The 27,693-nt window shown below is 43.5% G+C and overlaps 1 protein-coding gene across 1 annotated transcript in view; it reads left to right on the top strand.

Moving 5' to 3' along the window:
* Positions 1–27,693, top strand: part of COX10 (cytochrome c oxidase assembly factor heme A:farnesyltransferase COX10) — a 126,465-nt gene that overhangs the window by 16,869 nt on the left and 81,903 nt on the right. Inside the window, exon 4 of the mRNA XM_028089050.2 lies at positions 12,006–12,130. Coding sequence (XP_027944851.1) covers positions 12,006–12,130 — 125 coding nt within the window. The remainder of the gene's footprint in view (positions 1–12,005; positions 12,131–27,693) is intronic.

Below are 27,693 nucleotides of genomic sequence, written 5' to 3'. Positions count from 1 at the left end.
TGGTGTTTTTGAAATCACAGCGCCAGTGTCTTGCTCCCCAAGTCTGGTTCTTGGTGTAGTCTGCCTCTTCCCTCAGCCTGGCCTTTTCTCTGGTGCTGCTGCCCCCTGAGCTGAAGAATACCCCCCCGCCAGGGTGTAGTGTTAGTGGGTGTCGTGTGATGCTGGATTCGATGTGCGGGAATGTTTCTGCCTTGTCGCCGTGAGAAGGATGTCAAGGCAAGGCCCGGCTTTCTTTTTGGTGTGACCACTTTTCTCTGCCTCTAACTCTGACGCGGCTGCCTCTATAAATATTCCTGCCGGGATGGGGAAGGGACTTTGCATAGAGTGGGCCCATCCCACCCGTGGCCCCCCTGCCCTCTGTCCCTGGCTCCCTACCTCTCCATGTTAGGAAGAAATAATGGGTACTGTCAGCCTTCATTTCCCGTATTTTTCTATTTCCTTATTAGTTGGTACGTAGGTACTCTAATTTTTTGCCACTCGTGTAACGAAAGTAGTAAGTCATCTCTCAGCAACTGTCTTCAATTGAGTTTCCTCTGTGCTATACTTAACAAATATTTCTTGAGGGTTTTAGTATATCCTCTCGGCCTAGTTTATTGCTGATGCAGGTTTTTCTCTGGTTTTTAGTTTTATTCATTCATTTCAGTTGGTTTCTGGTAGGGGTGGGCCATGAAGATGCCTTAGCCAACGTTCTAAGTTAGATGAAAAATACATGTATCTGGGCTATTCTGTTTTCTGATGATTTAATTGTTTTATATCAGTTCGATGTTGATTAAATTGATTGTAAGCATAAGATGCTATGGTAGATGCCAGAGGAACGTAAAGATAAGTTTCATACGGATGATAATCATTCTCAAAAAATACTGACAAATTTGGGGCGCCTGGATGGCTCAGCCCTTGATTTCTGCTCAGGTCATGATCTCAGGGTCCTGGGATCAAGCCCTGAGTTGGGCTCCCTGCTCGCTGGTGAGTCTGCTTCTCCCTCTCCCTCTCTCTCAAATAAACAAATAAAATCTTTAAAAAATATATCAACAAATTTAAAGAAGAGAAACAGGAAAAAAAATAAACAAGGTTGAGAACGGGCTCAGCTGCAGGTAACTGAAAACTTGGAAGAACAGTGACTTAAATAAAGGGTTTATTTTTCTCTTGTTTAGAGGAGTGTGAAATTATGAGTCTAGAGCTAGTGCTGAAGGTTGCTGTCAACATACTTAGGCTGCCGTTACTTCTTTGGCTTTTGTTCTCAAGACCCCAGAATGGCTGCCACCCCCCGTCGTCGTGCTGCACTCCAGGCCGAAAGAATGAAGAAGGGGGACTGTGTGGAAAGGCAGAAACCTCCTTACAAGACTTTGCCTTTTTATTTGGAAAGGAAAGCTCTTGATGGGGACTTCCCCTTAAGTCTCACTGGCCAGTACAGTACAAAGTGGCTACCTCCAGCCACAAGGGAGGTTGTAAAGTCTGGCATAATTCTTACAGAAGTGGAGCATCTAAAATCCAGCCCCGTCAACTGGCAGTAGCCGCTGGGTTGTGTCATTAGGCAGCGCAGCCCCTTCCAGGAAGAGGATGTAGGGCTGCCTGCCGCTCCACGCTCCAGTTTCCCCAAGAAAACCCAACGCCGCCCCATAGTCCGCCCGGGGACCGCCACTGCGCATGTGCGCTTCATACCTAGAGTATTTCCGCACAGGCCGGCTTGCCAACGTGACGTTGGCTTTCCCAGGGCTCCATCCCAGGACCCCGAGACCATGACCTGAACCAAAGGCAAGTGCTTAACCAACTGAGCCACCCAGGCGCCTCACAAGGGTGCATTTTTATCTGTATTTACACTTTGTGATTTTTATTGTGGTTGTTGCCATCACCTGCAGAATTTTGAACAGTTTAGCCTTTTAATTACAAGTAATCGATTATTTTACTCTATTGGAGTAGTCGAATGCTTTGTGGTGCCTGGAAATTGTTGTACCTGAACCAGGTGACTTTAGGTAACTGTGCTTGGTAGTCCCTGGGCCTGCTTTTTACACTGTCGCTTTCACCTGTTGTCATTCTGCACTGAAGTTTTTAACCTGCTACCTTATTTTGTACTCAGCATAACTGTGGGGATGGAAGATAGCCCTACTGTGTTACCCAGAAAGTTCACGGGACTTGTGAGAGCTTGGAAGCTCAGAGGGGCCCTTTGAGGACTCTACTGTGCTTTAATCTAGTCCCCAGCTAAGAGACTTTTTTTTTTTTTGTCTTTCAGATAGGTAGTGACCATAAAGATTATCAATGAGTCATCTATGAGAGCTCACAAAGTCAGTTTCACTTAAAGGGACAGCTGCGTCATTAAGGGAATTCTTCCATTTGTTGATTATCTTAAAAGTATTTCTAAGAGTCTTCATGCTAGAAAGTTGTCTTGAACGCGTAGAATAATGACACAGCCAGCATTATTGCATAACTGATCACTAGGAGCAAATGAAAATTTTCCGTGCAAAAGATCATGATGCATCAATAGACGTATGTATGCATTTAGGTCCAGATACAAAGAACAAGTGAGAGGCCCATTTTATTGACCCGTTAACATGTGTGGCAAAAAATATTCAAATGTAGATAAACACTAAATCCTGTCAAAGTCAGAATGATAACTTAAATGAACCCTTAATCTTAGTTCTTTAATTTAAAGGTTTATCGTAAAATATCTGCTGTCTGGACACTGACCAACAATTTTGAGATGAAAGTGAGAAAAAGCTCAACTAACAGTCCCTTCTTGCCAAATTCATTTTTCAAAAGACAAAGTTCCACTTTTTAAAAGTTTAACGTACATCTGTTTTATGGAAAAGTTTTCTAGTTAATTACAAAGGCTGTAAAGTGTTGTTTATTAAGTATATTAAGAAGAAGTATTTCTTTATTGAAAAGGGGGGAAAAAACCCTAAAAATAGGATGACAAAATAAAAAGCTTAGATGGTTCAAGGAAAAACTAATTCAGAGAACAATTTTAGGATCTCATTCAGTGTTGCATTATTAACTTAGATATAAACAGGTTTTATTTATGTATTTATTTAAACAGACCTGATAGATATTTCATTTCCCTTTTCTGAATGCTGACTGTAAATGCAAACCAAATGCTTCCTGGTGAATTGCCTTGGGGACCATACTTAAATGTTTCATTTTGGTAACAGTATTGCTCAATCAATTTGAAGTATGAGTTTTAATTTGGTCCCAGGATTTTTTGGGACTGGCTTTGGTCGTTAAGTATATGGAAAAAAAGACAGAGGGAAACAGGAAGGCCCTCTTAAGGAAGTTCTTAATTTTGCGGCTGTGTTATTCAAAATCTCTATAAAAAGTCTTATCTTTTAACCAGAGCTGTTATGGTTTGTAATCAGTTATCCCTGATTGATATCCTTTAATGTGGCTGAGCAGAAAAATACCTTGTCTCTCATCAGCTGACTTTTCATCTGAATTTAGCAGTAAGCAGAAGAATTACCACCTTCTTTGATATGTGTGTTGGTAGAGGACTGTGTCAAGAGGTTCGAAGACCGCTGCCAAGCCAGGAAGCCTAAAAAACTCACGTGCATTAGAAATTGAATCATTTGAAGCTTAAGCTGTTAATAGAAACGAAGAGAGAGGAGGAAATCTTAAGTACAGCTATTAAGTAAAAACTACCCGCTCATTTTAAAATCAGAAAAGACTTAATTCCTGCCTCCTAATTAAGTTACATCATTTTGAACCTCGAGATCAGCCAACAGAACGGATTCCATTGCTTGGACACACGCATAAACAAAACCACGTAGAGGTTCATTAACTGCCTGTTCCTATCAGCTTTGTACATGCAAGAGCCTTAAAGAGAATACGTCTCAAATTTGTAGGATTTGGATTCCAGTGTTGCATGGTATCTGCTCTCAGGGGTAATGAGACATAGTAGATCACAAGGATAATTTGAAATCTGTAGAGAATCTCAAACTCTAATTTAGCCAGGGGTTTTAATCTTGTGACAAAATCTTTTACCAGAGTTGATAATTATCCAAATTGATTTATTGGAATTTTGTTTTTCATTTAATTCTTTAGGAGCCCATGCTAAAAAAAAAAAAAAACAAAATTAGTGAGGTTTTAAAATAGAGATAAAATCAGTTGGTAGATGACCAGTTTTTTAATACCATCCTTATAGTTATTTTTAACTGATGATCGCAGGAAATAAAGTGCCTTCATTATGCTTGTGCTCAAAGACCAGTAGTTCTCAAAGTATTGAGCCTTTAAAAAAATCTTCCTTCCTTCCTTCCTCCCTCCCTCCCTCCCTCCCTTCCTTCCTTCCTTCCTTCCTTCCTTCCTTCCTTCCTTCCTTCCTTCCTTCCTGTCGTGCACATACATACGTTTATAATGTTTATGCTATTGTGTATGAATGTCACATATAGCAGAAAAGTGAAGAGTTATTTGTAAATGAAATTCATGTACTTTTATACCAATGCACTGTGTTCATTTTAAGATAAGCATAATGTGTGTTTTAAAATAATTAAAGTCAAATATAAGTGAAAGTTCTCATGGTTTCTTCCCATGTCCCTGAGTTATCCGTACCCTTCGTTTTTTTTTTTTGAAGTGTAGGGCTTTCAAGCTTTAAATACACATAAAAGCACTTTGGCACTGTAAAGTGCTTCACAAACGTAAGTTTTGTTTTTTACTGTTATCATTTTTAGTCCACATTTATGGAAGGACTGCTCTCCAGTCACTCTCCTGGAGCCACAGAGAAATAAGTGGGGTCACAACATAGAGGCCTTCGGAGCTTGTAGGCAGTGTTTTGTTGTCTCTCCAAGTTCCTTAAGGCAATGCTTTGAAATGTTAAGTCTAAGCTAAGTGGCCAGAGACCTGTTTCACCTAGAATTCTAGAAAGCACATTTCAAGAATTACCAAGAGCGCCACTTACTAAGTCCTTTTTTGCTGGGCATTGTACTTAGTGGTTTTGGTACAGTGAAACACTAAGTGTGTCTCTTAAAGGTGTCATGTAGCATGGACAAGAGTCAGAAGTCAAGAGTTGTTGGTCCCTAGGAACACTTAGCTTGGGGAAACCAAGGTGGTGGGATCGTTGCCTTTGGGTGATTGAAGGATTGTGCTGAGAGAGGGGTCCTTTGGTGTCGCTCGAGAAGAGAGAAGCGACAGGGAGGTATTTCAAGGAAGCGGATTTGACTCAGTGGAGAGAGAACTGTCCAGCAGCTAGAGCTCTTCTGTACAGAAGGGAGAATAACTTCCTGTCCCCAGATTTGGAGAGCGCCTCCATCCAGAAGGTTGTCCCGGGTGTTCTGAGATCAGGACAGAGATTACGCTAGTTGACCCTAAGTTCCCTACAGAAGGCCTGTGCCAGAGCCTTCAAACTGCTTATCTGCACCTCTGTACTGTCCTTCCCAGGCCCTCACCGCCTCCCACCCAGCGCACTGCCCTAGCCTTTTCTTGGTCCTCTGAGTAAATTTTCCTCCACTGCAATCCATTCTCTGCGTTGTTGATAGACTGGCCGTTCCTAAATGCCACCCTCCTCACGGTGTGCGCTACTTTTCTTTGCCTGCAAAGCAAGTTACCACAACTTAGCAGTTTTTTTTATTTTATTTATTTATTTTTTTAAAGATTTTACATATTTTTTGACATAGAGAGTACAGGCGGGGGGAGTGGCAGGCAGAGGGAGAGGGAGAAGCAGGCTCCCCACTGAGCAAGGAGCCGGATGCAGGACTCGATCCCAGGACCCTGGGATCATGACCCAAGCCAAAGGCAGACGCTTAACCGACTGAGCCACCCAGGCGCCCTACAAGTTAGCAGTTTAAAGCAGCACACAGTTATTTCCCAGCTTGAAATCAGCACAATGGTCTGGGGTGTGGTTCTCACCTGGCGTCTTCTTCTAGGCTCGCTGTTCCCCTCCAGCTATTGGCCTGGACTGCGCTCCTCTGGGCCCTCCCAGTTCCTTGCCATGTGGCTCTCCTAGGCAGTTCCCATCAGGGACTTTTGCTTTCTTCCAGCCCAAGGGGACAGGTGTACTTGGGACTGTTTCAGAATAAATACATGTTATACAGAGTGTAAGTAAGAACTTCTCTCTGGAGAAGGCGGGCAGACAAGAGAACGTATTTGTTTACTCCTGTGAATGATGGGCTCTGGAAGAAGGCGGGTCTTAAGGCAGGCCTTCTGGTTCGGAAGAGATTGGTAGGACTGCAGCAGACTGAGCTTGGGCCAGAGAGTCAGGACTGCCTATATCCTAAGCACCTTTACGGACTGCCGCTGACTCTCTGTGCATGCCGGTGCTTGTGGTTCACTGGCTGGACACCCACCCAGGAGCGGGAATGGTGGTGGGTTGGGCTTCATGGGGGGTGGGCATATTCCTCCTCCTGACTTCCTTCCAGAGTCATCCCAAGGCTTGCCGTCCAGGGCCCCTGGGCCTCTTATCGGATGGGTCACGCTTCGTTGGCAGCATTGATTTTATGCTTACACATGAAGGGACAGAATATGAGATTACCAAATAAAATATAATTTCAAGTGTTATTAATGAAAGAATATATTACACTCACTTTTAATGAGATCCTGGTGTTGCAGAATGATTCCATGTAATGAATCCCAGGAAATCAATGAAAAGTTTAATTACAGTTGTTAGCAGTGCTGTATGAGAGTATTGCTTTGGTCAATTTTACTTGTACAGTGTATCAATCCTTTCTGCCTTCCTCTTTCTTTAAATTAATTGCCTTGATGAAGTAAGTATAAATACATTCTTTGTTAGAGTTCAGTGTTTAAACGTGTTACAAAATGCAGGTTTCCTCCTCAATAATAATAATTATAATAATAGTGTTGATCAGTTTTTAATGTACATTACGATTTGTACAGTTTTAAATTAGGCAGTGTTTCCATTTTGCAAACTGAGTCATTGTTAGGTCTTACTAAAACTTAGTCCTTTCCCTTTATCAGTTTTTTGCATATCACTTTCTGTCTCTTCTTATGAGTTGACCCGTTAGTCAAAATTTGATGTGCTTTTTGTATCGTTCATCACTCAGTCAAACTCCGGGGCAAGTAAAAAGAAAAACAAGATACTTTCTCCTCTGAACTAACGGTTTTATTTTCATGTAGCTACACAGCCTTTCTGGGTTTAAACAAAGTGAATTTTCTTCTTGCACCATTTTTATCTTGACAGTTCAGTGATTATTGTGCTGTCTCTTCCACTACGGTGGAAATTGCTCTTTCTTTTTATTTGTTTATAAAACACAATACAAAATGTTGATGTGAATATTGAGAGATAGCTAAAGTTACTTTGGTGACTCTGGATTTTACTAATTTTATATTGAGAAAATAATTATGCATTTTCTGTGCTCTTTTAACTCCCATGGTTGTTTACAAATAGTCTACTTTTGGTTTAAGGTTCAAGGCTTCACCATAGAGTCAAGCATTATTTTAGGGGCCCAGGGTGGCTCGGTTGGTGAAGCATCTAACTCTTGATTTCGGCTCAAGTCGATCTCAGGGTCATGGGATCGAGTTCCGTGTTGGGCTCCACGCTCAGCTGGGAGTCTGCTTGGGATGCTTTCTCTCCCTCTGCCTTGCCCTTCCCTGCTGCACTCTCCCTCTCTCTCTCTCTCTCTCTCTCTCTCAAATAAATAAGTAAATCTTAAAAAAAAAAAAATTATTTCAACCGATCAAGTCTATGGGTGGGAGCAATTTACTTAGTTCATTTTGAGAGGAAAAGCCCTCCTGTCTCTTTTCCTTCCAATTCTCCCAGTGACACACCATCAACCTGTCTTCCTGGGTGGTTGAGTTGAGAAGTAACCTGGGTGTTACCAGCCTTTTTTTTCCCACTCCTGGCTTGTCACCGCACACGGTGATAAGTGAGGAGTCGCCTGACCTCTCTGGAGAGCTCTTGAGTTGTGCAGAAGCAAGACGACTCATTCCAGGACACTGGCCTGTCCACAAGGCTTGGTGATTGATGGCGTGTATCTATAAAGAATGAAAAAGCCTCCTCACAGAAGGGAGCTGTTTTGAGTATTCTAAAAGGAGTTTTGTTGCTCTAAAACAGGTGCCTGCCTTAAGAGTCATTATATAAGTGCAGGTATGGCTCGGTGGGCCGTGAAGTGAGGGGCCGTTCTTTCCCTGTCGTGCGTGGGTAGAATGTCCTCTTACTTGAACCTGCAGGGGCTGTGGGCGAGCCTGGAGTCACGTGGCATTTTCTTCTGGATGTAAGTCTCCGTGTGGCTGTTCGCTGGTCTGGACTTAGGTGAGAGTCCTGTGCCCCCCACTCGTGGTACTGGACGTGGGCCAGAGCACACTGCACCCCAGAGCCGAGGACAGGAGTGGGGAGCTGAGCATGCTTCCTGGCCCAGGCTAGCCTCTTTTCTCCTGTTTGCCTTCAGGTCCTAATCTGCTGCTTGCCTTTTTGTAACCTTTTATCCAAACCTGCGTGCCCATTCCTGTACTTGTCCTCCCAGGAGATGTGGACGCACACCACGTTTGGGGACGACATTGTTAAAGGAGGGACTTTCTGGCCAAAGGACATATTCTGGTTTCAGGTGACCGTCTACACACATGTACTCAAGTCACCTTTGCACGTTGTCATTGAGCCCAATCAAAGAAACACAGAAATGCCAAGAAACCTGTGTCCAGTCTAGACATTAAGGGCTTGTCCATATGGTAAAACAGGAAAGAGTTTCTATATGCTGCTGATAAAACTAGATTGAAGGGAGTGCCAACCAATTCGTGATCATTAGGAGGAGCGGTCAGTTTCCTGATCATTTCTTGTTGCCGTCAGTGGTGGTGCCTCTGGTCGAGCTTCCTGGGGTCCCATCACCGCACCTCATCCTCCTGGTTCTTGTGATGTTCTTTGTCTGGGTTTTGTGATGTTCTGTGACACGGTTTCCTTTTCCCCCATCTGTGAAGTTCTGACATTTTTAAAGAGATTTTATTTATTTATTAAAGAGAGTGAGCACGAGCAGGGAGAGGGCAGAAGGAAAGAAACACAAGCCGACTCCCCACGGAGCACAGAGCCCGAGGCTGGGCTTGACCTCACAACCCTGAGATCATGACCTGAGCTGAAATCAAGAGTCGGACACTTAACGAACCGAGCCACCCAGGTTCCCTGAAGTTCTGACATTTTTTTATACACTTCTTTCCACTGTACCTCATTAATTATCTCATCCATTCCCTTGGGCTCAGCCATGGTCTCTGGGAAGGTGACTCGAGAGCCTCGTGCCTCCCTCCTGCCTCCCCAGGCTCTTTCCTGAGCTCTGGTTTCATCTTCCGTCACTTTCTGTACATTTTTACATGGATATCCTGTGGTTCTTCAAAAGCAGCACATTTTGTCAAGACCAGCCAGCTGGATCACCTCTCCTGGGATGGATTTCTTTCTGTTACTGTTATAACGCTTCTCCAAGTCACCCTGTGGTGCAACACTTTACCTTTTATCCTCTTTTGTTGTTATTTTGTTTTGTCTTTCTCCTTCTCGCAATTACCAAGTCCTAACAAGTGACCAATCACAATATCCCTTATATCAATTTGAGTCCCGCTTTCACTCCCCTTAGAGTTGATTAACAGTAGAGCCTCTCCAGTTGTTTCTCTGAAAAACCCTCTGCCTGTAGTAAATCGCAGTGCCCACTGCTTCAGGGCTAACCTTCCAGTGACAGGTCACACCCTTGCATTGGGCTGTCAGTGACTCTCTCCGCCAGCCAGACAACTTGCAAACTACTCAGCTTGAGACCCTGCCGTCTGGCAGCCCCCACTCTTCCTCCCCCATCCCTTCCTCCGGATGTGGCCTAGCCATAGCCCTAGAAGTCGTAGTGGCGAACCACGTAGTCAGCTCCTGCCTGAAGGAGTGTCTGGGGAGGGCCTCCCTAAGATGTCATATTTGAGGGGCGCCTGGGTGGCTCAGTTGGTTAAGCGCTGACTTTTTTTTTTTTTTAAAGATTTTATTTATTTGAGAGAGAGAATGAGAGAGAGCACAAGAGGGAAGAGGGTCAGAGGGAGAAGCAGACTCCCTGCTGAGCAGGGAGCCTGATGCGGGACTCGATCCCGGGACTCCAGGATCATGACCTGAGCCGAAGGCAGTCGCTTAACCAACTGAGCCACCCAGGCGCCCAAGCGCTGACTCTTGATCTCGGCTCAGGTCATGATCTCAGGGTCGTGAGATCGAGCCCCGTGTCAGGCTTGGTGCTGAGCCTGGAGCCTGCTTGGGATTCTCCTTCTCCCTCTGCCCCTTCTCTTCCCGCCCCCACCCCCACTCACGTGCTCTCTTTCTCTCTCTCAAAATAAAAAAGAAGTCCTATTTGAGACGAGATCTGAAGGATATGGAAGGGGGCAGGAACCCACAGGCAAGAAACCTGGCCTGCTTAGAGAGCAGAAGGCCCTCCCGATGGAGAACAGTGAGTGGGCTAGAGAGAGGCACAGGACGCATCCACACGGCAGAGGAAACTTTGCCTTTCAGTCCAGGTGTAGTGTCAAGGGACTTTCGAAGCAGACTGATATGATCGCCTTCTATTTTTAAAATATCGCTTGGTGGACAGCTGGGTGGCTCAGTCCGTTACGCGTCGGCCTTCAGCTCAGGTCATGATCTTGGGGTCCTGGGATCGAGCCCCACATCAGGCTCCCTCCTCAGCGGCGAGTCTGCTTTTCCCTCTGCCCCTCCCCCTGCTTGTGCGCGCGCTCTCTCTCTGTCAAATAAATAAATCTAATAAAGAAAGAAAGAAAAATAAAATATCATTTGGGAGAGAGGCAAGGTGGAAGCGAGGAGGTCACTCAGGGGACCGGCTCTTGCCGTTGTCCAGACAAGATGATAGTTGGACTAGATGACGTGTTTCTCAGCCTCAGCGCTCCTGACGTTTTGGGCCAGAAAATTCTTTGTTGTGGTGGCTGCCCTGCGTGCTGGAGGATGTTTAGAGGCATCCCTGGCCAGTGTCTGCCCACCTCCAGCATGACAACCAAATATGTCTCCAGACGTTGCCCAGTGTCCCCGGGGGGCAGAACCATCCCTGGTTGTGAGTCAGTGGGCTTGATGGTGGCATTAGAGGGGGGATCTGAAACACAGTACCCTGCAGTTGATGGGGTGTCGAGCAGGGCAAGAGACGAGAGACTCAGTAGTGCTTCCTGCGTGTTTGGTTTGAAATCCTGGCAGATGGCGTCAGATTCCTTTAGACTCCTGACATTGGTCTTTCTTGCCCCTGCGCCTGTTCTTGGAACTATCCAACCACCTGTGATGTCACCCACCCTACCATTCTCCTCCTTTTCTTACCTCCCCTCGTGAAGGTCCAGTGTAAATGCCATCTTCTTGAAGTCTTCTCCGATCAGCCTACCACTGGTGATCCTTTTTGCAGTGAATTTCTACAGCCCCATATCAGTACCGCCCCTGGACACTTTCTGGACCTGTCGGCTTCTGTAAACCCCCAGCAAAGAAGGACCAGGGCCTAAAGGAAGGACCAGCCTTAGCGGATGCTTGAATTACATGGTTTTGCTTCTATCCCTCTGTTCCCATTGGTGGCTGTACAATTATCCTCTCCCTCTGGTCATCCTCTAACCATTATCTGGATCCCAGAATCATCGTCTTTTACAGGTGAGCCTCTGCTCAGGTGGTCCGAAGCTTGTCCCAGAATTGGGACACTTATTATATGCTGCTCTGTGTTAGAATTATTGATGTATGACACTCAGCTCCCTGTCAAGTAAAGTTCCTGAGAGCAGGAAGGAGCCCTTTCAGACCTTTATCCCATATACTGCCTGATCAGCACAGTACTGATCACGAATTAGGTATTCATTCAGTAAGTGTTTGTTGAATGAATAAGAGAATGTTTGGATCTGGAACATTGATTTTTTTTTTTTTTTTTACTCTTGAGTATAATGGCATTAAAGGAAAATTAGCATTTTTCTATAATGAACACCTAGAATTTTGATAATCAGAAAAAAAAATTTTAATTTTTTTAATGAGAGAGGATTAGCCCGTAGTTTGTGTCACTGATGAAATGGGTTGGTTTCTATGGAAGAGGGCTGGGTTTTTGGAGTTTATAGTCCGGACTGTGCTTCAGTGATGAGACGTCTGCTCTCTTTCTGTCTTGCAGCTCTGGTCGTCAGCACCACTTCGGCCGGATTTGCACTGGCCCCAGGACCTTTTGACTGGCCCTGCTTTCTGCTTACTTCTCTGGGCACAGGCCTTGCATCCTGTGCAGCCAACTCCATCAATCAGGTGAGTGGGCCACTTTTCAGTTCAATCGTGGTATTACTACTTTTTCCTAGACTGTGGTATTGTCACATTTTTTTTAAAAAATGACTTACCAAACCGCATATACAGATGGAGACGTTCCAGGAACTTCGGACACTGCGTCTCCTATAGAGGTCTCTGGGTAGCAGAGCTGATCTGTCTCATCTCTTGAGGTGAATGGTTTTTGGGTGAGAGAGCAGTCGTGTATCTGCTTCAACTGACCAGGAGTCCTTGGGTTAGAAGCGTTTTCAGAGCCGTCAGACTTTCTGCTCTCCTCCGGTTCATGCACATTTCCCTGAGCTTATCATTTTCTGTGTTCTTCTTTCTTTGGTTTGCTTTGTTTGCATGTGTTTACATATACAGCAATGTATTTGTTTTAAGATTTATTTATTTATTTCACGGGGGGCGGGCAGAAGGAGAGAGGGAATCCCAAGCGGACTCCACACTGAGCGTGGAGCCCGATGCGGGGCTCAATCTCATGACCCTGAGATCACGACGTGAGCCAAAGCCAAGAGTCGGACGCTCAACTGACTGCACCACTCAGGCGCCCCAATAATGTATTCTAAACAAGCATATCCAGCTTTTTAAAAAAAGCAGTAATTCAGTATTCAGTAAACTTGGTGTGTGTGGAATCACAGAATATTTTAAAAAATTAATTAGCATATTATTTTTAATGCATCGTTTTGTCCCCCTTTTATTTTAAACATCAAAATTGTTGTCTAAAACTTAGTTCTCCCCCCACCCCTGCCTGGTCATTGTGGTGTGTGCCCCCATGCATCCTTTTTCATCAGATACCAGAGTGAAAAAGTCTTGGCTAAAACTTAAGTAAAGTCGTTTTCATCACCAGAACACCCACGAGGACTTGGCCCGGTTTTAAAACAGGAATTCAACTTACGAGTAGGAAAACAGCGTGGCCGGGTGGATATATAAGCTGGTATTCTGTAAAATACGGGAATTTTAATTTGATGATGCCTCAAATCATTATGCTTTCACAATGTGTAATCAGCTGTTTGGGGAGGGATCAATCCATTTCAAATAAGGTTTATTTTTTGTTACCATTTTTGTTACTATTTTTAATGTCCAAACAGTCTTATAGGGAGGTCCGACTAATCCTGCCACACTCCATACGTACCGTCCCATCTTGTATCTTGTAAACCACCGGGCAGCTCTTCCAAGCTGTTCTTCCTTCTGCTCTCCTCCCTTGTTGCTTGGCTAAGAGAAGAATCCTGGTTTCACAATGAACATGTTTTTAATGAAATTTTGAATAGAAAGCAATATAAGCAAAATGGATTTGTGTTGCTATTTTGCGTCTATTTCTCAAAATATTTTTTAAATTACTACTTTTATTTAGTTATAAATCTAGGTCACGAGATTAAGCGAGGAACACATTCTAGTTTTCAGGTGAAGAGCTGTACTTACCCTTGAGACACTAGCTGCTGTCTCCTGCTTAAATTATATAGATTTAAATAAAAATTTAAAATGAAAGTGTAGACATTTAGAAAAACAGTAACAACTAACTAATAAGCACCAAATGGTTTAGAAGTCCCCAAACATTATAAAAAAAATAGTTTCCTTGAGTTTGAGCTGCTGTCCCTCTCCCATCCCCTGCCCTAAAAAAAGGTAGTTCAAGATCTTATCGTGGAAAAAAAGGTCTGTCACTAGCAAGACAATATCTAGAGAGAAAAAAATAGAATGATTTACATTTCAGCAGAAATTTCCAGAAACCGAACATAAGCTAAGGTGTTAGAAATTTTAAAAGTCTAAATGCGTTTGGCTGCTTTGTTTTATCATCTGTAGGAAGTATATTTGCTACAGGGGTGATTTAGGGTCTGTGCGGCTCAGACTACTGAGAAGACTCAGACTACAACATGATGGGATTCTTTCTGGAATCGACAAATCGCGTTGTCTGCCTCTTTCTGTTAGCATTCCCTTCTTAGGTTGGCTTCCTAGCCCTGTTCTGCACTCACTCACTCAGCTCTCCAGTTCTTCCTTTGGAACACTCCACGCCCTCCTCCATGGTCGCTCATCCCCCGCAGGCTTCTTCGGTGCTGTGGGTGACATGGGCCCTTAATTTCTTCATTTCCTCATATTCCTCATACCGCCTCCTTCCACTCATCCTGGGCTCCAGTTTCCTTTGGAAACATCACAGTACTTAAACATCTCAATGATCACCGTCATTGTTGAGTTCCACTGTCATTATGGTAATGGTAAGCTTCCCGAATTACAATATTTTCTCAATTTTGTTGGAAGGATTTTAGTTCTAGTATTAGTAAGCAGTCACATAAAATAAAGGAAGGCGAGAACATTTTCACTAGGGCCTTTAATTAGTGTAAGCAGAGCGAAGAGCACCGGGCAACAAACCTCTAAGTGAGTTTTGAATAGCAGGTAGATGAAGAAATAGTTGCTGGTGAAAAGCCAGAGCTTGCTGTTTTCTTAGGGAGCTGGTATCCAACTTAAAGAATGCATATATGTGGTTGGTATGGATAAAAGTTTTCAGCTTCTAACAGAGTTCTGTGGGAGAAAAAAAATTTCTGTCTGCATTTATGAAAGGATTCAAATAATATTTCATTTTTTTTTAAAGATTTTATTTATTTATTAGAGAGCGAGTGAGAAACAGCATGAGAGGGGAGAGGGTCAGAGGGAGAAGCAGGCTCCCCGCTGAGGCGTGAGCCCGATGTGGGACTCGATCCCAGGACCCCGGGATCATGGCCTGAGCCGAAGGCAGTCACTTAACCAACTGAGCCACCCAGGCGCCCAATATTTCATAATTTTTAAATACTTCTTTTAGCTGTTATTAATTTAGAGTGCTTCTTCTTTGTACCCTACTTCTGTGATCTCTCTGTGAAAGTAGGAAAAATAAAGCTTTGGAAAACAGTTCCTACGTTTGTTTTCGGGAGAGAAAATAAATGTGCTTCAGCTTCTGATTTATGAAGTAATGACTAGTGCATAAATATATATATATATATATATATATATATATATAAGAAACCACTAACATTAAAATGTGAGAAGGAATTACATCCATGTTTTGTAAAATATATGCATGCTTCGTTTGAAACCATAGTGAGGCCTGAAAGCAGGTGTGCCTTCAAAGGATGAAAGCCATCCATAAAATTTAGCAACTGAAAGATGAAATGTGATAGATGGCTTTGACTGATCGAATCTTGAGAAACAAGTGACTCAGAGTGAAAAGCTGAGTAAATTCAAGTGGAATGAATTTAAAAAATTGAAAAAGATAACTTGTCAGAAAATTATCAGCATAATTGAGTATTTGACATAGTAGATATTGTTATAATAAACTGTATTTGGGATTGTTTTACATATGTTACATAGAGATGATTTTTTTTAATAGAGGTTAGGAGTGGATGTCAATAAATACATTTCTGCAGGATCCATTTTATTGGTGACCTGCGCTTCCTCCTGATGGAGGTGCCCCCCACTTTCGCAATCCATGCTCTGTTGCAGCCTTGGGCTTCTGAAGCCTCCATGCACATTTCTAAGTGTTTTCAGAGGACAAGATAGGAGAAGTGACATGGATGAGGTGAGGGCTGCCAGCCAAAGCATATATGAGACTGATTTCACTTGGAATGTAGGGGCTTAACAAAATAACTAATTGCTGACATTCATGCAGTGTTTTAGAGTTTACAAAGCATATTTACATAAATTATTATTTAAACCTTACTACCCTGTGAAGTAGGTGGAATTACTCCCATTTCTATTTGTAAAAGATTCTGTTTTGCCTTTGAATTATTCTTTTTTTTTTTTTTTTTAGAGATTTTATTTATTTGTGAGAGAGAGAGAGCACGCACAGAGGGAGAGGCAGACTCCCCGCTGAGCAGGGAGCCTGACACGGGGCTCCATCCCAGGACCCTGAATTCATTATCTGAGCCAAAGGCAGTTGCGTAACTGACTAAGACACCCAGGCGCCTCTGAATATTCTTTTTAAAAGCAACATTTAAAACAAAGTGTTATGCAAATAAGATTTCCATTGCAGATCAGTGAGAAAATATAAATAAGCAGAAATAACAATAACATTCTTTATTTTATGTTTTCCTTGTGCCAGGCACTGCTCTGTGTTTCAGAATTACAGCAGAGGACACACGGAAACCCCTGACTTTGTAGTGCTTATATCGCACCACCCAAATAGATTCACTTGTTAACGTTTTGACTTCTATTATTGTCGGCTTTTCTTTTATACACATACAAACTCCACACATATGTTAATTCCTCATAGAAATGATTTATATGTGTAATACATATAGCTACTATATACCCTTCTCCTTTAAGTAATGTATCGTGAACACTTTCCCACATCAATATTCGCTCTGACATGATTGTATATAGGTATACCTTGATTTGTTTAATCAGTCTCTCTTTATTTGACGTTTTAGGGATTTCCACTTTTTTGCCCATGTAAATCATGATGTAACGATGAGCTGAAATTCTTGTAGCTAAATATTTGAGTGTGTCCTTAGCTATTTCTTTCAATAAATTACTAAAATCATGTGTTAAAAGATATGTAGTTTTTAAAATAAAAAGTTAAGGGGCGCCTGGGTGGCTCAGTCGGTTAAGCATCCGATTCTTGATTTCAGCTCAGGTCATGATCTCAGGGTTGTGAGATCGAGCCCCACGTTGGGCTCTACACTCAGCACGGAGCCTGCTTGAGATTCTCTCTCCCCCACCATCTGTTCCCACTCTCTGTTACTCTCTCTTTAAAGAAATCTTTTAAAAAAACAAAAAACAAAATAAAAAGTTAAAATCAAACAAGATATATATTGTAAGTGCAGAGAAATTCCTTCCCAGAAGGTCTTTTGTTTGTGTGTTTGCTTGTTTTAAATCACCATATGCTTCTGTGTGGCACATGTGAAGGGCTCATCCCCAACACTGCATGTTAGGAAGTCTGGGCCAGGTTTGCAGGTAACGTTAGGTGCGTCCTTTTAATTCAAGTTGTTTTGATTACTTAAGAGGTGGAGTTTTTTGTTTTTGGTGGGGGGAGGCTTTTAATGTTCATTGGCCATCTGTGTTTCCAGTACGTTCTAATGTGTGCAGATCGGATTATTAACTCTTTGTCATGTAAGGTCTGAATATTTTCTGCAGTTTTCTTTCGAAGTGCAGATGTTTCATATGTTTCTGCTGGCAGATCTTTTAATTTTTAATATAGGGATTCTCAGCCTTGGCGCTCTTGCCAGCGCGGGTTGGCTGACTTTGTTGTGAGGGGCTGTCCCGTGCTTTGTGGGGTGTCGCCTGGCATCCCTGGTCTTTACCCACCGGCTGGTATTAGCAACACACCCCTGAGTTGTGACAACTGAAAATGTCTTCAGACATTGCCAGATGTTCCCTGGGGATCAAATCGCCCCTGATTGAGAACCACTGCTTTAATGATTTCTACTTTTGATTTCACCCTTAGATCTTTACCCAAGATCCTGGCTCCAATTTCTGCCTCAGGCATTCTCTGGCTCACATTTCTCTCTGTAACTACCCACTGATAGCTGGGTCGACCATATGTCCTCGTTTATGCTTGTGTTCCTGGCATGATTATTAATAATGCCACCTTTTCCCCTCTCCACTGTTCCAGTTTGGACAAGAAATTATATGGGCTCTATTCATAGCCCACCTGTGCCTTCAATCTTTCACTCGAGAGGTGGTAAAAGCACCTTTGTACCCAAAGATCTGGCCTTGGGTTCTCCTTTTCTCCTCACCCGTGTGCGGACTGGACAGGTGGGGGTTTCCTTACTGCAGTGGCCTGCCTCTCCTTCACCGTTACTGCAGTCACAGACAGGATCCACCACTGGGCCGAACTGTGGAGCTGTGTGTGCGAACAGAAAACAGAGCTTAAAGAATCTTCTCCTCCACTGTTCCTCTGTTAGTAAATCGTCCAAGAATGTTGACGATTTCTTTTGTGTTGGATCGCTTTCATTTTTACAATACCCCGGGCAGATACTGCTTACACGGTTATCACTGATTGCCAAGGTAGCTGGTTCCCTAGGTGGGCAGCCCGGCCATTGGAAATGTCTTCCTTATACGGAGCCAGAGTCTGCACCCTCATAGCTCCAACCTGTTGCTCATAATTCTCCTCTCTGGGAGAGCTCAGTGTGTCTTCTTCCATGTGATAGTACTTTCAAGCTATCACTTTCTAACCATGGTTAATAGGCCCTTGTGGTATCGCCATATAATTCTTCATCTGTATCTCTTCCCTAGAGAATTCTCAACTGTTGAGACCCAACGACTGCGGCTTATTTATCATGTACATCCAGCACCTCTTCCCCACAGCACATAGCAGGCCAGTAGGGTGGAGTGCCCGAGGAAGGCATGTTGGGAATAAAGGAATATTGATGGGGGAAGCAGGGAAAAGTAGCAAGAAGTGTTCATCATCATAATAATCTCAGCTAGCACTTATTTAGCACTTGCTATATGCCGGGTAATGTTCTAAGCATTTTATATCAGCTCATCTGCTTAAGTCTAGGTTCATTGGATTTCCCCTCTCCCCCCTGAAATGGCTTTTTTGAAAGATCAAATAAACGATGAATGAATTCATAACCTAGACTTAGCTCTAAGAACCCAGGGACTTTATTTTGGAGAAAATTACAAGAAAGGCACAAAACATAAGTAGACTTTCAGATCTGCGAGGTAGGTTATAATTAGAAAGTAAAGCTGACAAGCGTATGTTATCTCCAGGCTCTAGTGTCTCTGGGAATGTTGAAGAGTTTTTATGAAAGGAAATGAAAGAGATCAAGAGGTGTGAATGAAGCAAGGTCAAGAAGAGACGTGTTTTTTTGTTTGATACTGACAGTACTTGAGAGACTTTTCATGGCTGAAATAAGGTAAAAAGGAAGAGCTTTGGATAAAAAGCTCTGAATTATAGGGTGGGTAGGGCCACAGAAAATTCACAGCCTTTTAAACTCTGAAAGGAGAGACAGATAAAGATTTTTCTGTTTTCCCAGTGAATATGAGATTAATATCTAATACATCTTTCTCCATTCTCCCTTTCTGTGATGTTTCTTTTGTTTTGACTATGCAGTCTGCCTTGAGCAATAGGAATTGACTTTTATCTTCCTTGTTGAACAAAAGCAGTTATTAAACTTGGTGGCGTATTCTAGGAGAATAAGACCAATGTTAGCAAACATCAGTGATGTGATTCACAGAACATCCCATGTGTAAGAAAAATCAATATGAGAAATGTACTTTTCCTCTGAATGTTGTGATTTGTTTGACTTTGATGTTCTAACTGGTGGGCAACTTGCATTCATTCAGTGGCCTCTGAAGTCCATAACTTGTGGCTTATTCAGATGATTCACGTTAGCTACTGCACTAGATCAGATCTGCTGAGAGTCTTTGAATAGCATGTGGGAAAGAGTCTCCAACTAAATATGTTTTTTATATAAGGCAAATGATGAGCATTACTGAACAATGTCCAAAAGAAAACGCACTTTAGATGCAGAGTCTCTTTTCCTGAATTTATATAACCCCAAATAGTTCCTAAATTGCATTTGATTCCCCTCTCCGGAATGATCCATCTAAGTAGAGTGAGTTTGGCATTGGTATGCATAACCAAAATAACTCTAGGTCAAGTTTTGCCGGCAAATGCAGAGATGATGATAATGTGAACATAGATTTGTAGATAGTATTTTGTAATTTACGCGCCACGTTAACTGGCCATTATTTAATTCATTGTATTTATTTTGCTTCTCACGACATTCCGTGAGGTGACATTATTCCAGTCTTGTAGAAGAATATTGATCACATGTCTGAAAGTGGTCAAATTGGGAGCAGAGCCTGTGGACCACAGACTCCAGGTTCACTGTGTTTTCCTCCCAATTGAAATGTCCTGGTCCAGTCACCACTTCAGAATAGGGTTATTCCCCTTAATACGAGTCTTTCTTCTACCAAGCTAACTGCTGACATCGTTGCTACTAAGTGCTAGAGGTGAAGGTGCCATTCTGGACATGGTAACAGAGCCGTCTCTATTCAGAGTGGAGGATTTAAAGCACTTTGCCTTTGGAAAGCTAAGTGCTCAATTAACGGTAGTTGTTTTTATTAATATTAATATGAACATGTGGTCTGTATTTAGCCCACATCTTCCATGCTTTCAGAATCTGGTTATCCATCAGCTGTCTCCCGTTAGGGTCTCAAGACAGAGAATGGGAAGGGAAGATGTGTTAATTTTCCAGTGTACTGAGAGACTTGGGTTCTACTTGCAAACTGTAATATGTGTGTGTGCGTATGGAATATACGTACACACTTCTTTCGAGTGTGCATTTACCTGTATTTGAATTCTTCACATTTGAAAGTGTGGTTACCATTCCGTGGGTGCTGTGGAATGGTGTAGTTGGTTCTGGTAAATCTAACAAGTGTTGGTAAAAATGGTTCATGAATCAAACAGCAGATGTTTAACTGAGACATAATGGAAATAATACCAATTTGGATTTTTGGAGTTAACGATTCTTGGCTTGTGTCTCTGGGTAGTATGTCATGATTAAACCTGGTTTGGGGGACTCAGAGACTTGCCACCTTCCTGGATGTCTCCATGTCGTTCCAACACGAAATCAAGCCGAGTTTCTTCCCAAGTGATCTCTCTCTTCTTTTCTTTTTGTCCTGTTCCTTTCTTTTTTTAAAGATTTTATTTATTTATTTGACAGAGAGAGACATAGCGAGAGAGGGAACACAAGCAGGGGGAGTGGGAGAGGGAGAAGCAGGCTTCCCGCCGAGCAGGGAGCCCGATGTGGGGCTCGATCCCAGGACCCTGGGATCATGATCTAAGCAGAAGGCAGATGCTTAACAACTGAGCCACCCAGCGCCCCATCCTTTCTTTCTCTCTCTCTCTCTTTTTCTCTCTTTCTTTCAGTCTTAGTTATGTTTTGCCTTTCCTGATAGTCGGTTCTTCTTAAACCCAGTAGCCTGTTTGTCTCCTGCTGTGAACTACAGACTCCCCCCCACAACCCGCCATTAGGGGGACTCCCAGCTGACTGAGGGCTGATGACATGGATTCGAAGCTGACTGTGTGGCCCGTTTCCGGGAGACTTGTATGTTACCTTATCTCATATGCACTCTCTTAGCCTTGGTGACAAACTGCTTTTAAGGTTTAATACATGAAAAATTTTGATGTCTTGATATTTGTACTGTAAAGTTGAGAGTCATTCGATGATTCTGAATTCCCTGCTGAGCTCCTAGGCACTTGAAAGGAACCGGAATAGGAATCGGGGTGTCTGGGATGGACAGTCGGACAGGTTGTCCTACCCACGCTCTTTAACCCAGACCAGCTTTGGAGAATTCTTTGTATTGCCCTTTCCAGCCAGTCACGGAGCCCCAGACTGCTCCAGGTGAGCAGTTAGACCTTTAAAAGTTGTGTGTAAGTGAATAAGTAAATCCTAAAAATTCACATTTTCATGACCACCCAGTTCTGTCTTATTGAATTTCTAAGAAGTTTTAGAAAATATTGTTTGGCAAGAAGGGGAAATTACTTACCTGTGTGATTAATCTTAAGGAAAATTTCACTCTGGCATTTCCTTCAGATCCTATGCCAGATTTCTCCCGGAAGCAATGATCACGGAGGAAACAAATTCTAAAGGATTTGAATGATGGAATGTAGAGATAGGATGAAACAAAAGAGAAAACTTGGTAGTTAATAAGATTTATGTATACTTCTAATCTAGAGTGTCCTTATGCCTTAAAATATACAGTGCAACCTTAAAATACTAAGATAATATGCAGGTCTAGCTTTTATTCCAGCTGAGGTTCCTTTTGGAGTAGAAGATATTTACCTGCTAGCTTATAAGAAAGAAGACTAACACTGAAATAAAAATCTAGTAATTTATCTGAATAATGTTATTCTGGTATTGCTTTTGGCGCATGTGTGGTCGATGGTCTAGAATGTGCTGTAGTTCACACTATTGTCATGAGGCGAATGAAGTAAGGAGGATTAACCAGTGCAGCGTGTCATTTCCACAGGCAGCTCACCGAAGCTCCGTGCATAAAGATCCATCCACTTTGAAGTTACTGTTGTCCTTTCCTAATTAAAAATACCTTAAGGCCAGATTCTTAGTTCTTGTAGAAATACTTGGGGATTTGAAAATTGGGGTATTAGTAAAGAACAGAATGTACCGAGCCTGGATTCCCTCCATGATTTTCACTTACTCTTGAGTGAAGGACCGAGTGACTAGCAAAAGAGCTTATTTAAATAAGCATGCGGTTAACCTTGGACAGTTAGGCAGTCCCCTGATTCAGGGTCTGATATGTTTTCTCACAAGAAGGGCAACAGTTGGTAAGTCTTTCAACAGGTAGATACTCAGCCATCCCAACTACCTCTGGGGTAAGTAAAGCGAGGTTACACTGAAAAAAAGAAAAATGACCCTTTTCATAAGTACTTGGTGAACATTCAGGTTTGAAGACTTGGCCTCAATGCCTTTGAAAGACGGGAAAACGTGACTGGACGAGTTCTCACTTGCACAGAGTTTTGTTCATTCTGCGTAGTTCAGGTTAAAATGATTGAGGCAGGAGAAGCTGTTGAAATCCCCTCGACAATTTACCTGCCTGTTGGAAAGAAATTTCGATTCGCCTCGGACCAGAAAGCAAGACATCATTGAAGTAGCGGCAAATGCTGATGCTGTATGGTGGTCTTTTCCTGAAAGTTACTTACAGAAAGGATCCTCATGCATTTATTGATGACTTTTGCTAGTGATGGAAAAAGCTGTCCCTGCCCTGAAGAAGCTGCCAGCTAGTGGAGGAAGACAGACATCCAGGTAAGTACAATAAAACAATTAAATATGCTGGTACTGCTGTAGAAACAGGCAGTGCCTTCGGTGTAGAAAAGAAGGCGTAGGGAGTGGTCATTTCCACCTGTGAGGTCAGGAAGGCTTCACAGAGAAGGGACCGGAGGCTCCGAAGGAAGGTTAGGTGGGTGTTTATCAGGTAGATGTGTGTGAGAGAACTTTCCAGGCAGAGAGAACATCCTGAGTAAAGACACAGCAGATGTGAAATTTTATGAATAGGAGATCTTTTGGGCACCTGCACACATTACAGTGTAGCAGAAAGAAGGCCCATAGTGCCGTGGATACTACGAGAGATTTGGCTTAAGGAGTTAGCGGGACAGGTCATAAAGGGCCTTGCCTGCCTTGCTAAGCATCCAGACTTACCCTGTAGGTATTTTTCTATTAGTCTAAGGATAGAGAAGACAGTCCTAACTTTGACCTACAGACTGCATGGCCTGTTTCTTCCCCAGCCTCTTCTCCTTCCACAGCCCACACCTTAGATCACAGGGTCCGCCTGGATCTCCACTAAAATGTCACCTGGCCACAAGCGTTTCCTGAGCACCTGGTACGTGCCAGGCACTGTGCTAGGCACCAGATATGTCGCTTCTCTCGTGGTGTTTTACATAGGACAGCAAGAGTTGGGCAGTAGGGGCGCCTGGGTGGCTCAGTCGGTTAAGCGTCTGCCTTCGGCTCAGGTCATGATCCTGGACTCCTGGGATCGAGCCCCGTGTCAGGCTCCCTGCTCAGCGGGGAGTCTGCTGCTCCCTCTGCCTGCAGCAACCCCTGCTTATGCTCTCTCACTCTCTCACTCTGTTAAATAAATAAATAGATCTTAAAAAAAAAAAAGAATTGCACAATAAATATATTAACAAGAAAGTATCAAGCGGGGGACAGGACTATGTGGAAAGTAAAAGCAGACAGTGCAGCCATATCAGGGTCTGCACAGACTTCCTGACCCTCCAGCCTGTCCTCTCTTCCTCCTGCGCCACACCGTGCAGCTTTCCTTTGTAGTGCTTTGCATGATTTTAAGTAGACATTCAGGTGATCGACTGTAAGCTCAACGAGGGCAGGGACCCTATTTGTTTATCCACACATCAGGGCCTGGCGCCAGGGAGTTGCTCCAGGGAGTTGCTCGGAGGCCAGTAAGGACCGGAGGTCAAGGACAGCCTCGGGGCAGGATCCGTGTCCGCCCCTTATTCGCCCTGTGACTTTGGACAGTCAACATATTCTGGCCTGACAGACGAGGTTGGTGAGAAAATGAAATGATACGTTTAGTTCTTAGAGAAGGGCCTGGTACTTAGTAAGCATGCAATTAATGTTAATTATTATTACTATTTATTTATAAACATTTATTGAATGAGGAAGGGAGGTGGGAGATTTGCTTTCTCTAAAAGTTGGTTTAGCCATTCCGTGAACCAAAGCTGGAGGACAGACCGATCCAGATAACAAAGTGGGTAAGATCCTGAGAGCCTGAAGGGCATCATCAGGAGACACTCGGAGTTGAAAGGGCCCAGTCAGTAATTGGATGTCCATCCTAGTGAGGAAAAGACAGGTGGAGGCGATTTCGGACATGGGTGGAGGGCCATCCCATGAGGCAGGGGATCCGGAAGAAGGAATGAGTCTTGGCAAGGAAATGATAATTCAGCTTGGATTTGGGGGGTGGGTTCCGGGTTTGCTGTTCTCTCTCCTGGTATATCCAGGGGGAGATGAAGCGAGTCCTCAGTGGCTCCCAGGAGATTTTGGCAGGGGATGGAGACAACAAGCGTGTGAAGGGCTGGCCCCATGAAGCTGCTGGTCGGCAGACAGAGGAGAGTGAACGAGTGGGCGCGAGGAGGGGAGCGGTGCAGACTTAGGGACAGTTGAGAGGACAGGACCCGTGCAGCCGGAGTGGTGGTAAAATCTGTGGTGTTTTCTGTGATGGGAAAATTAAGATACTGGACAAATGGAACGAAGGTTGTGGCACAGGAGTGCGAATGGGTCAGCCTAGAGTAAAACCTGCATCCTTACTTGTGGGTGCTCTGGCCTCGGCCTCCATTCTTCTCCCTCTGGCACCCTGCCCTCCCCACACCAGCCGGCTGCTTCCTTGCCAGCCCCCAGACGTCGAGCACTCTCCGCCGCAGTCTTGCCAGTCCCTGTGCCCTCTGCCTGCGCCTCCCCCCTGCCCTCCTGCCCCTCTCCTCTGGCGTATTCTTTCTGGTTGTTGTCTGTTTCCTAGAATGTCAGCACCGCGAGAGCAGAGCCCTGGTTTTATCCTTCGTTCGTTCCCCAGTGCCTAGAAAATTGTCTGGGGTACAGTAGGAGCTCAGCGTGTGAATGGATGAACACGTGAGTCATGACTGTTGCCCGTTGTTTGGTGGGAGAAATAGGCATCAGTCAAAAACTCACACAGATGCCTACTGTGTGATTGCAGCCGTGGCGGGGGGGTGTGTTCTGGCACACAGGGGACGCCTGACCTCTCCCGCGGGGAAGCGTCCGCTGGATTGATGCCAGGTGGGAGGCCGACCTGGAGACCTGCACTTGGCCCTCGTGACTCACTTTGTGCTTCCTACTGCTGGCTCCCTGCAGTGGGGCAGGGACTCCCTGGGCGCGGATCTAGCCATCCCACGCTCCCTCCCACCCCCCCTCAGACTCTTGACTTTCTAGGACTGTAATTGTGTTTGTAGGGAGCAGTGTTGCTGGAAGATGGTTATGGGCAAGCCTTGGAAATGAGATTTGTTTTTTTTTTAAAGCTATTCCCTGGTCACAAGGAACTCATCTTAGTCACCCTCAGTGACTTTTTCCATTTTCAGAGACGCAGGCTCTCGGCTCTCTTCATTACATGTTTTACTTGTGCTAGAACCTCGACTTCTTCAGTACAAGCTGGACACTTGGATTTTCATGTGAAATTTCCTGAGTTTTAAGTGTTAAATGTTGGCTCAACAACAACAACAAAATTTGCCTGGAAGACCCCCTCCACCACCCCCGCCAAACACACACACACACACACACACACACACACACACACACACACACAGTTCTGGCCTTCGAAATAGGATATATAATTTATCATCATTTACCAAAGTTTTTTTTTTTTTTAAAGAAGAAAGATCTACGTTCTGAAAATAGAATTCTTAATGATTAAATAGTGAAATGTGGTTTTCTCTCATTTTTACCACACCGAGAAGAGTGAGGCACAGACTATCTCAGTAGCTTCCTTAGAATCAAGCCCTGGTGCTGAAATGTACTTTGTGGATTAAACTGCTAGCTTTCTTGGCCCTGTGTGGCTTCTCCAGCTGTACCATGGAGGAGCTCATTATTTTTAAATTAAAAAAGGGGGGGATGGTAAAGCTTTAGCATCCAAAAGGTAAAGGCGAGGAGGGTCAAATAAAAATTACTTCAAGAAACACCTGGAAATTTCAAATGTGTTTACAATTATTTCTCCACCGCTGGCGCGTTATGTTTCAGAAAGTGCCATTAATCGTAATAGAGTAACACATAGCTCTTTGTGAAATTTAAGTCCATTGAGTATCAGTACCTTCAAAGACAATAAAAATCCCAGCCTGCATTTATCTATTCCCCTGTGAGGAGTTACTACAATGTATATTGTATCATTCCATGTGAAATTCTTTGGCTTAATCGTCTCTCATTTATTTGCAGTTGTCTGAGGTCAGCTTTCCATCCCGCAGTTGTCAAATAGCTGTCAAATTAAGAGACCAGATCCTAAACTTCATTTACATTTCATGCCATTCCATATCCATACATTTCTCGGCTTAAGTATTTGAATAGTCATCCACATTTCTTAATCATCCTGCCCCTCAGCCCATTTCTTCCCCCGCAAATGCCTACACACACGTTAAGTGCGATATCCTAAGTATTTTTATTATTTTCCAGGCATCGTTTTAAAAAATTCACGTGAACTTTAACAACAGCAACAGAAAATCAACTTGAATTAGACAGCCAATTTTCACTCACTGCTCTTTTTTGCAAGAAGAGAAAATCCAATCAATTCAAACACGTCACCCTTATTTTCATTGTCATCCTGCTTTTCACCCTTACTTTTATCATTTCCGTATGTTGAAATCTAAATCGTAATTGACCGTAGAATTCTTAATTTGCTTTCTAAATGTCGGCATAGGGGAATGTAATAGTAACGAATTCAGCATTCATTTTTAATAATTCGTTGATCAAAGAAATATTCCTGAATAGGCCGTTGATGTTTTACTACAAAGTATCTCAAGCTGCCAGCAGGTGACATTGACGCTCCACTGCTCTATAAACGAGGTGCAAAAAGATAAACTGAGGCATCTTAAAATCTTGAAGAGTGTGTTTGAGCAACAATAGATTTGAATCGGGCAGCACCAAACCAGAAGTGATTAGGAGCGTACTACGGACAGGAGCCAGGAAAGAGACGGGGAAGCAAAGCAGGGAAATTATTTGGGAAATTATTTGATTGGCTGTAGCTTAAGCGGTTGCCTTATTTGGGAAAGTTGGCTGTTTGTGATTGGTTGCCCTTGGGTTTTTCTTTCTTAACCTTGAGGCGTTTCAGGCTCAGGTTTTGGTTTGCTTCTGTCCTAGCTGCTAAGGTGTTAGAACCACCTCGGTGTAATGGCCTCCTTGTTCAATTGGCCACGCTTAGGTGTCTGAGGGATACTGTTCAGTCATTTGGTAGAACTACAGTCATGTGTAATTGTTAGCTGTTCGGTAGAAAACACCTAAGATGGAAGCTCTTTAAGTTTGGTTATTAGATCAGTAAGTGGTATAGCACAAAAACATTCCCTTGTGAGTTATATTTAACCTTCTGCACTAAGGTCACTTAAACCAATA

This window comes from Eumetopias jubatus, unplaced genomic scaffold (genome assembly GCF_037043125.1).
Source record: "Eumetopias jubatus isolate StellerSeaLion01/CBP00866 unplaced genomic scaffold, mEumJub1_p1.0 scaffold_10, whole genome shotgun sequence".
In the NCBI taxonomy this organism is placed as follows: Eukaryota; Metazoa; Chordata; class Mammalia; order Carnivora; family Otariidae; genus Eumetopias; species Eumetopias jubatus.
This window is presented reverse-complemented; position numbering and strand designations above follow the sequence as displayed.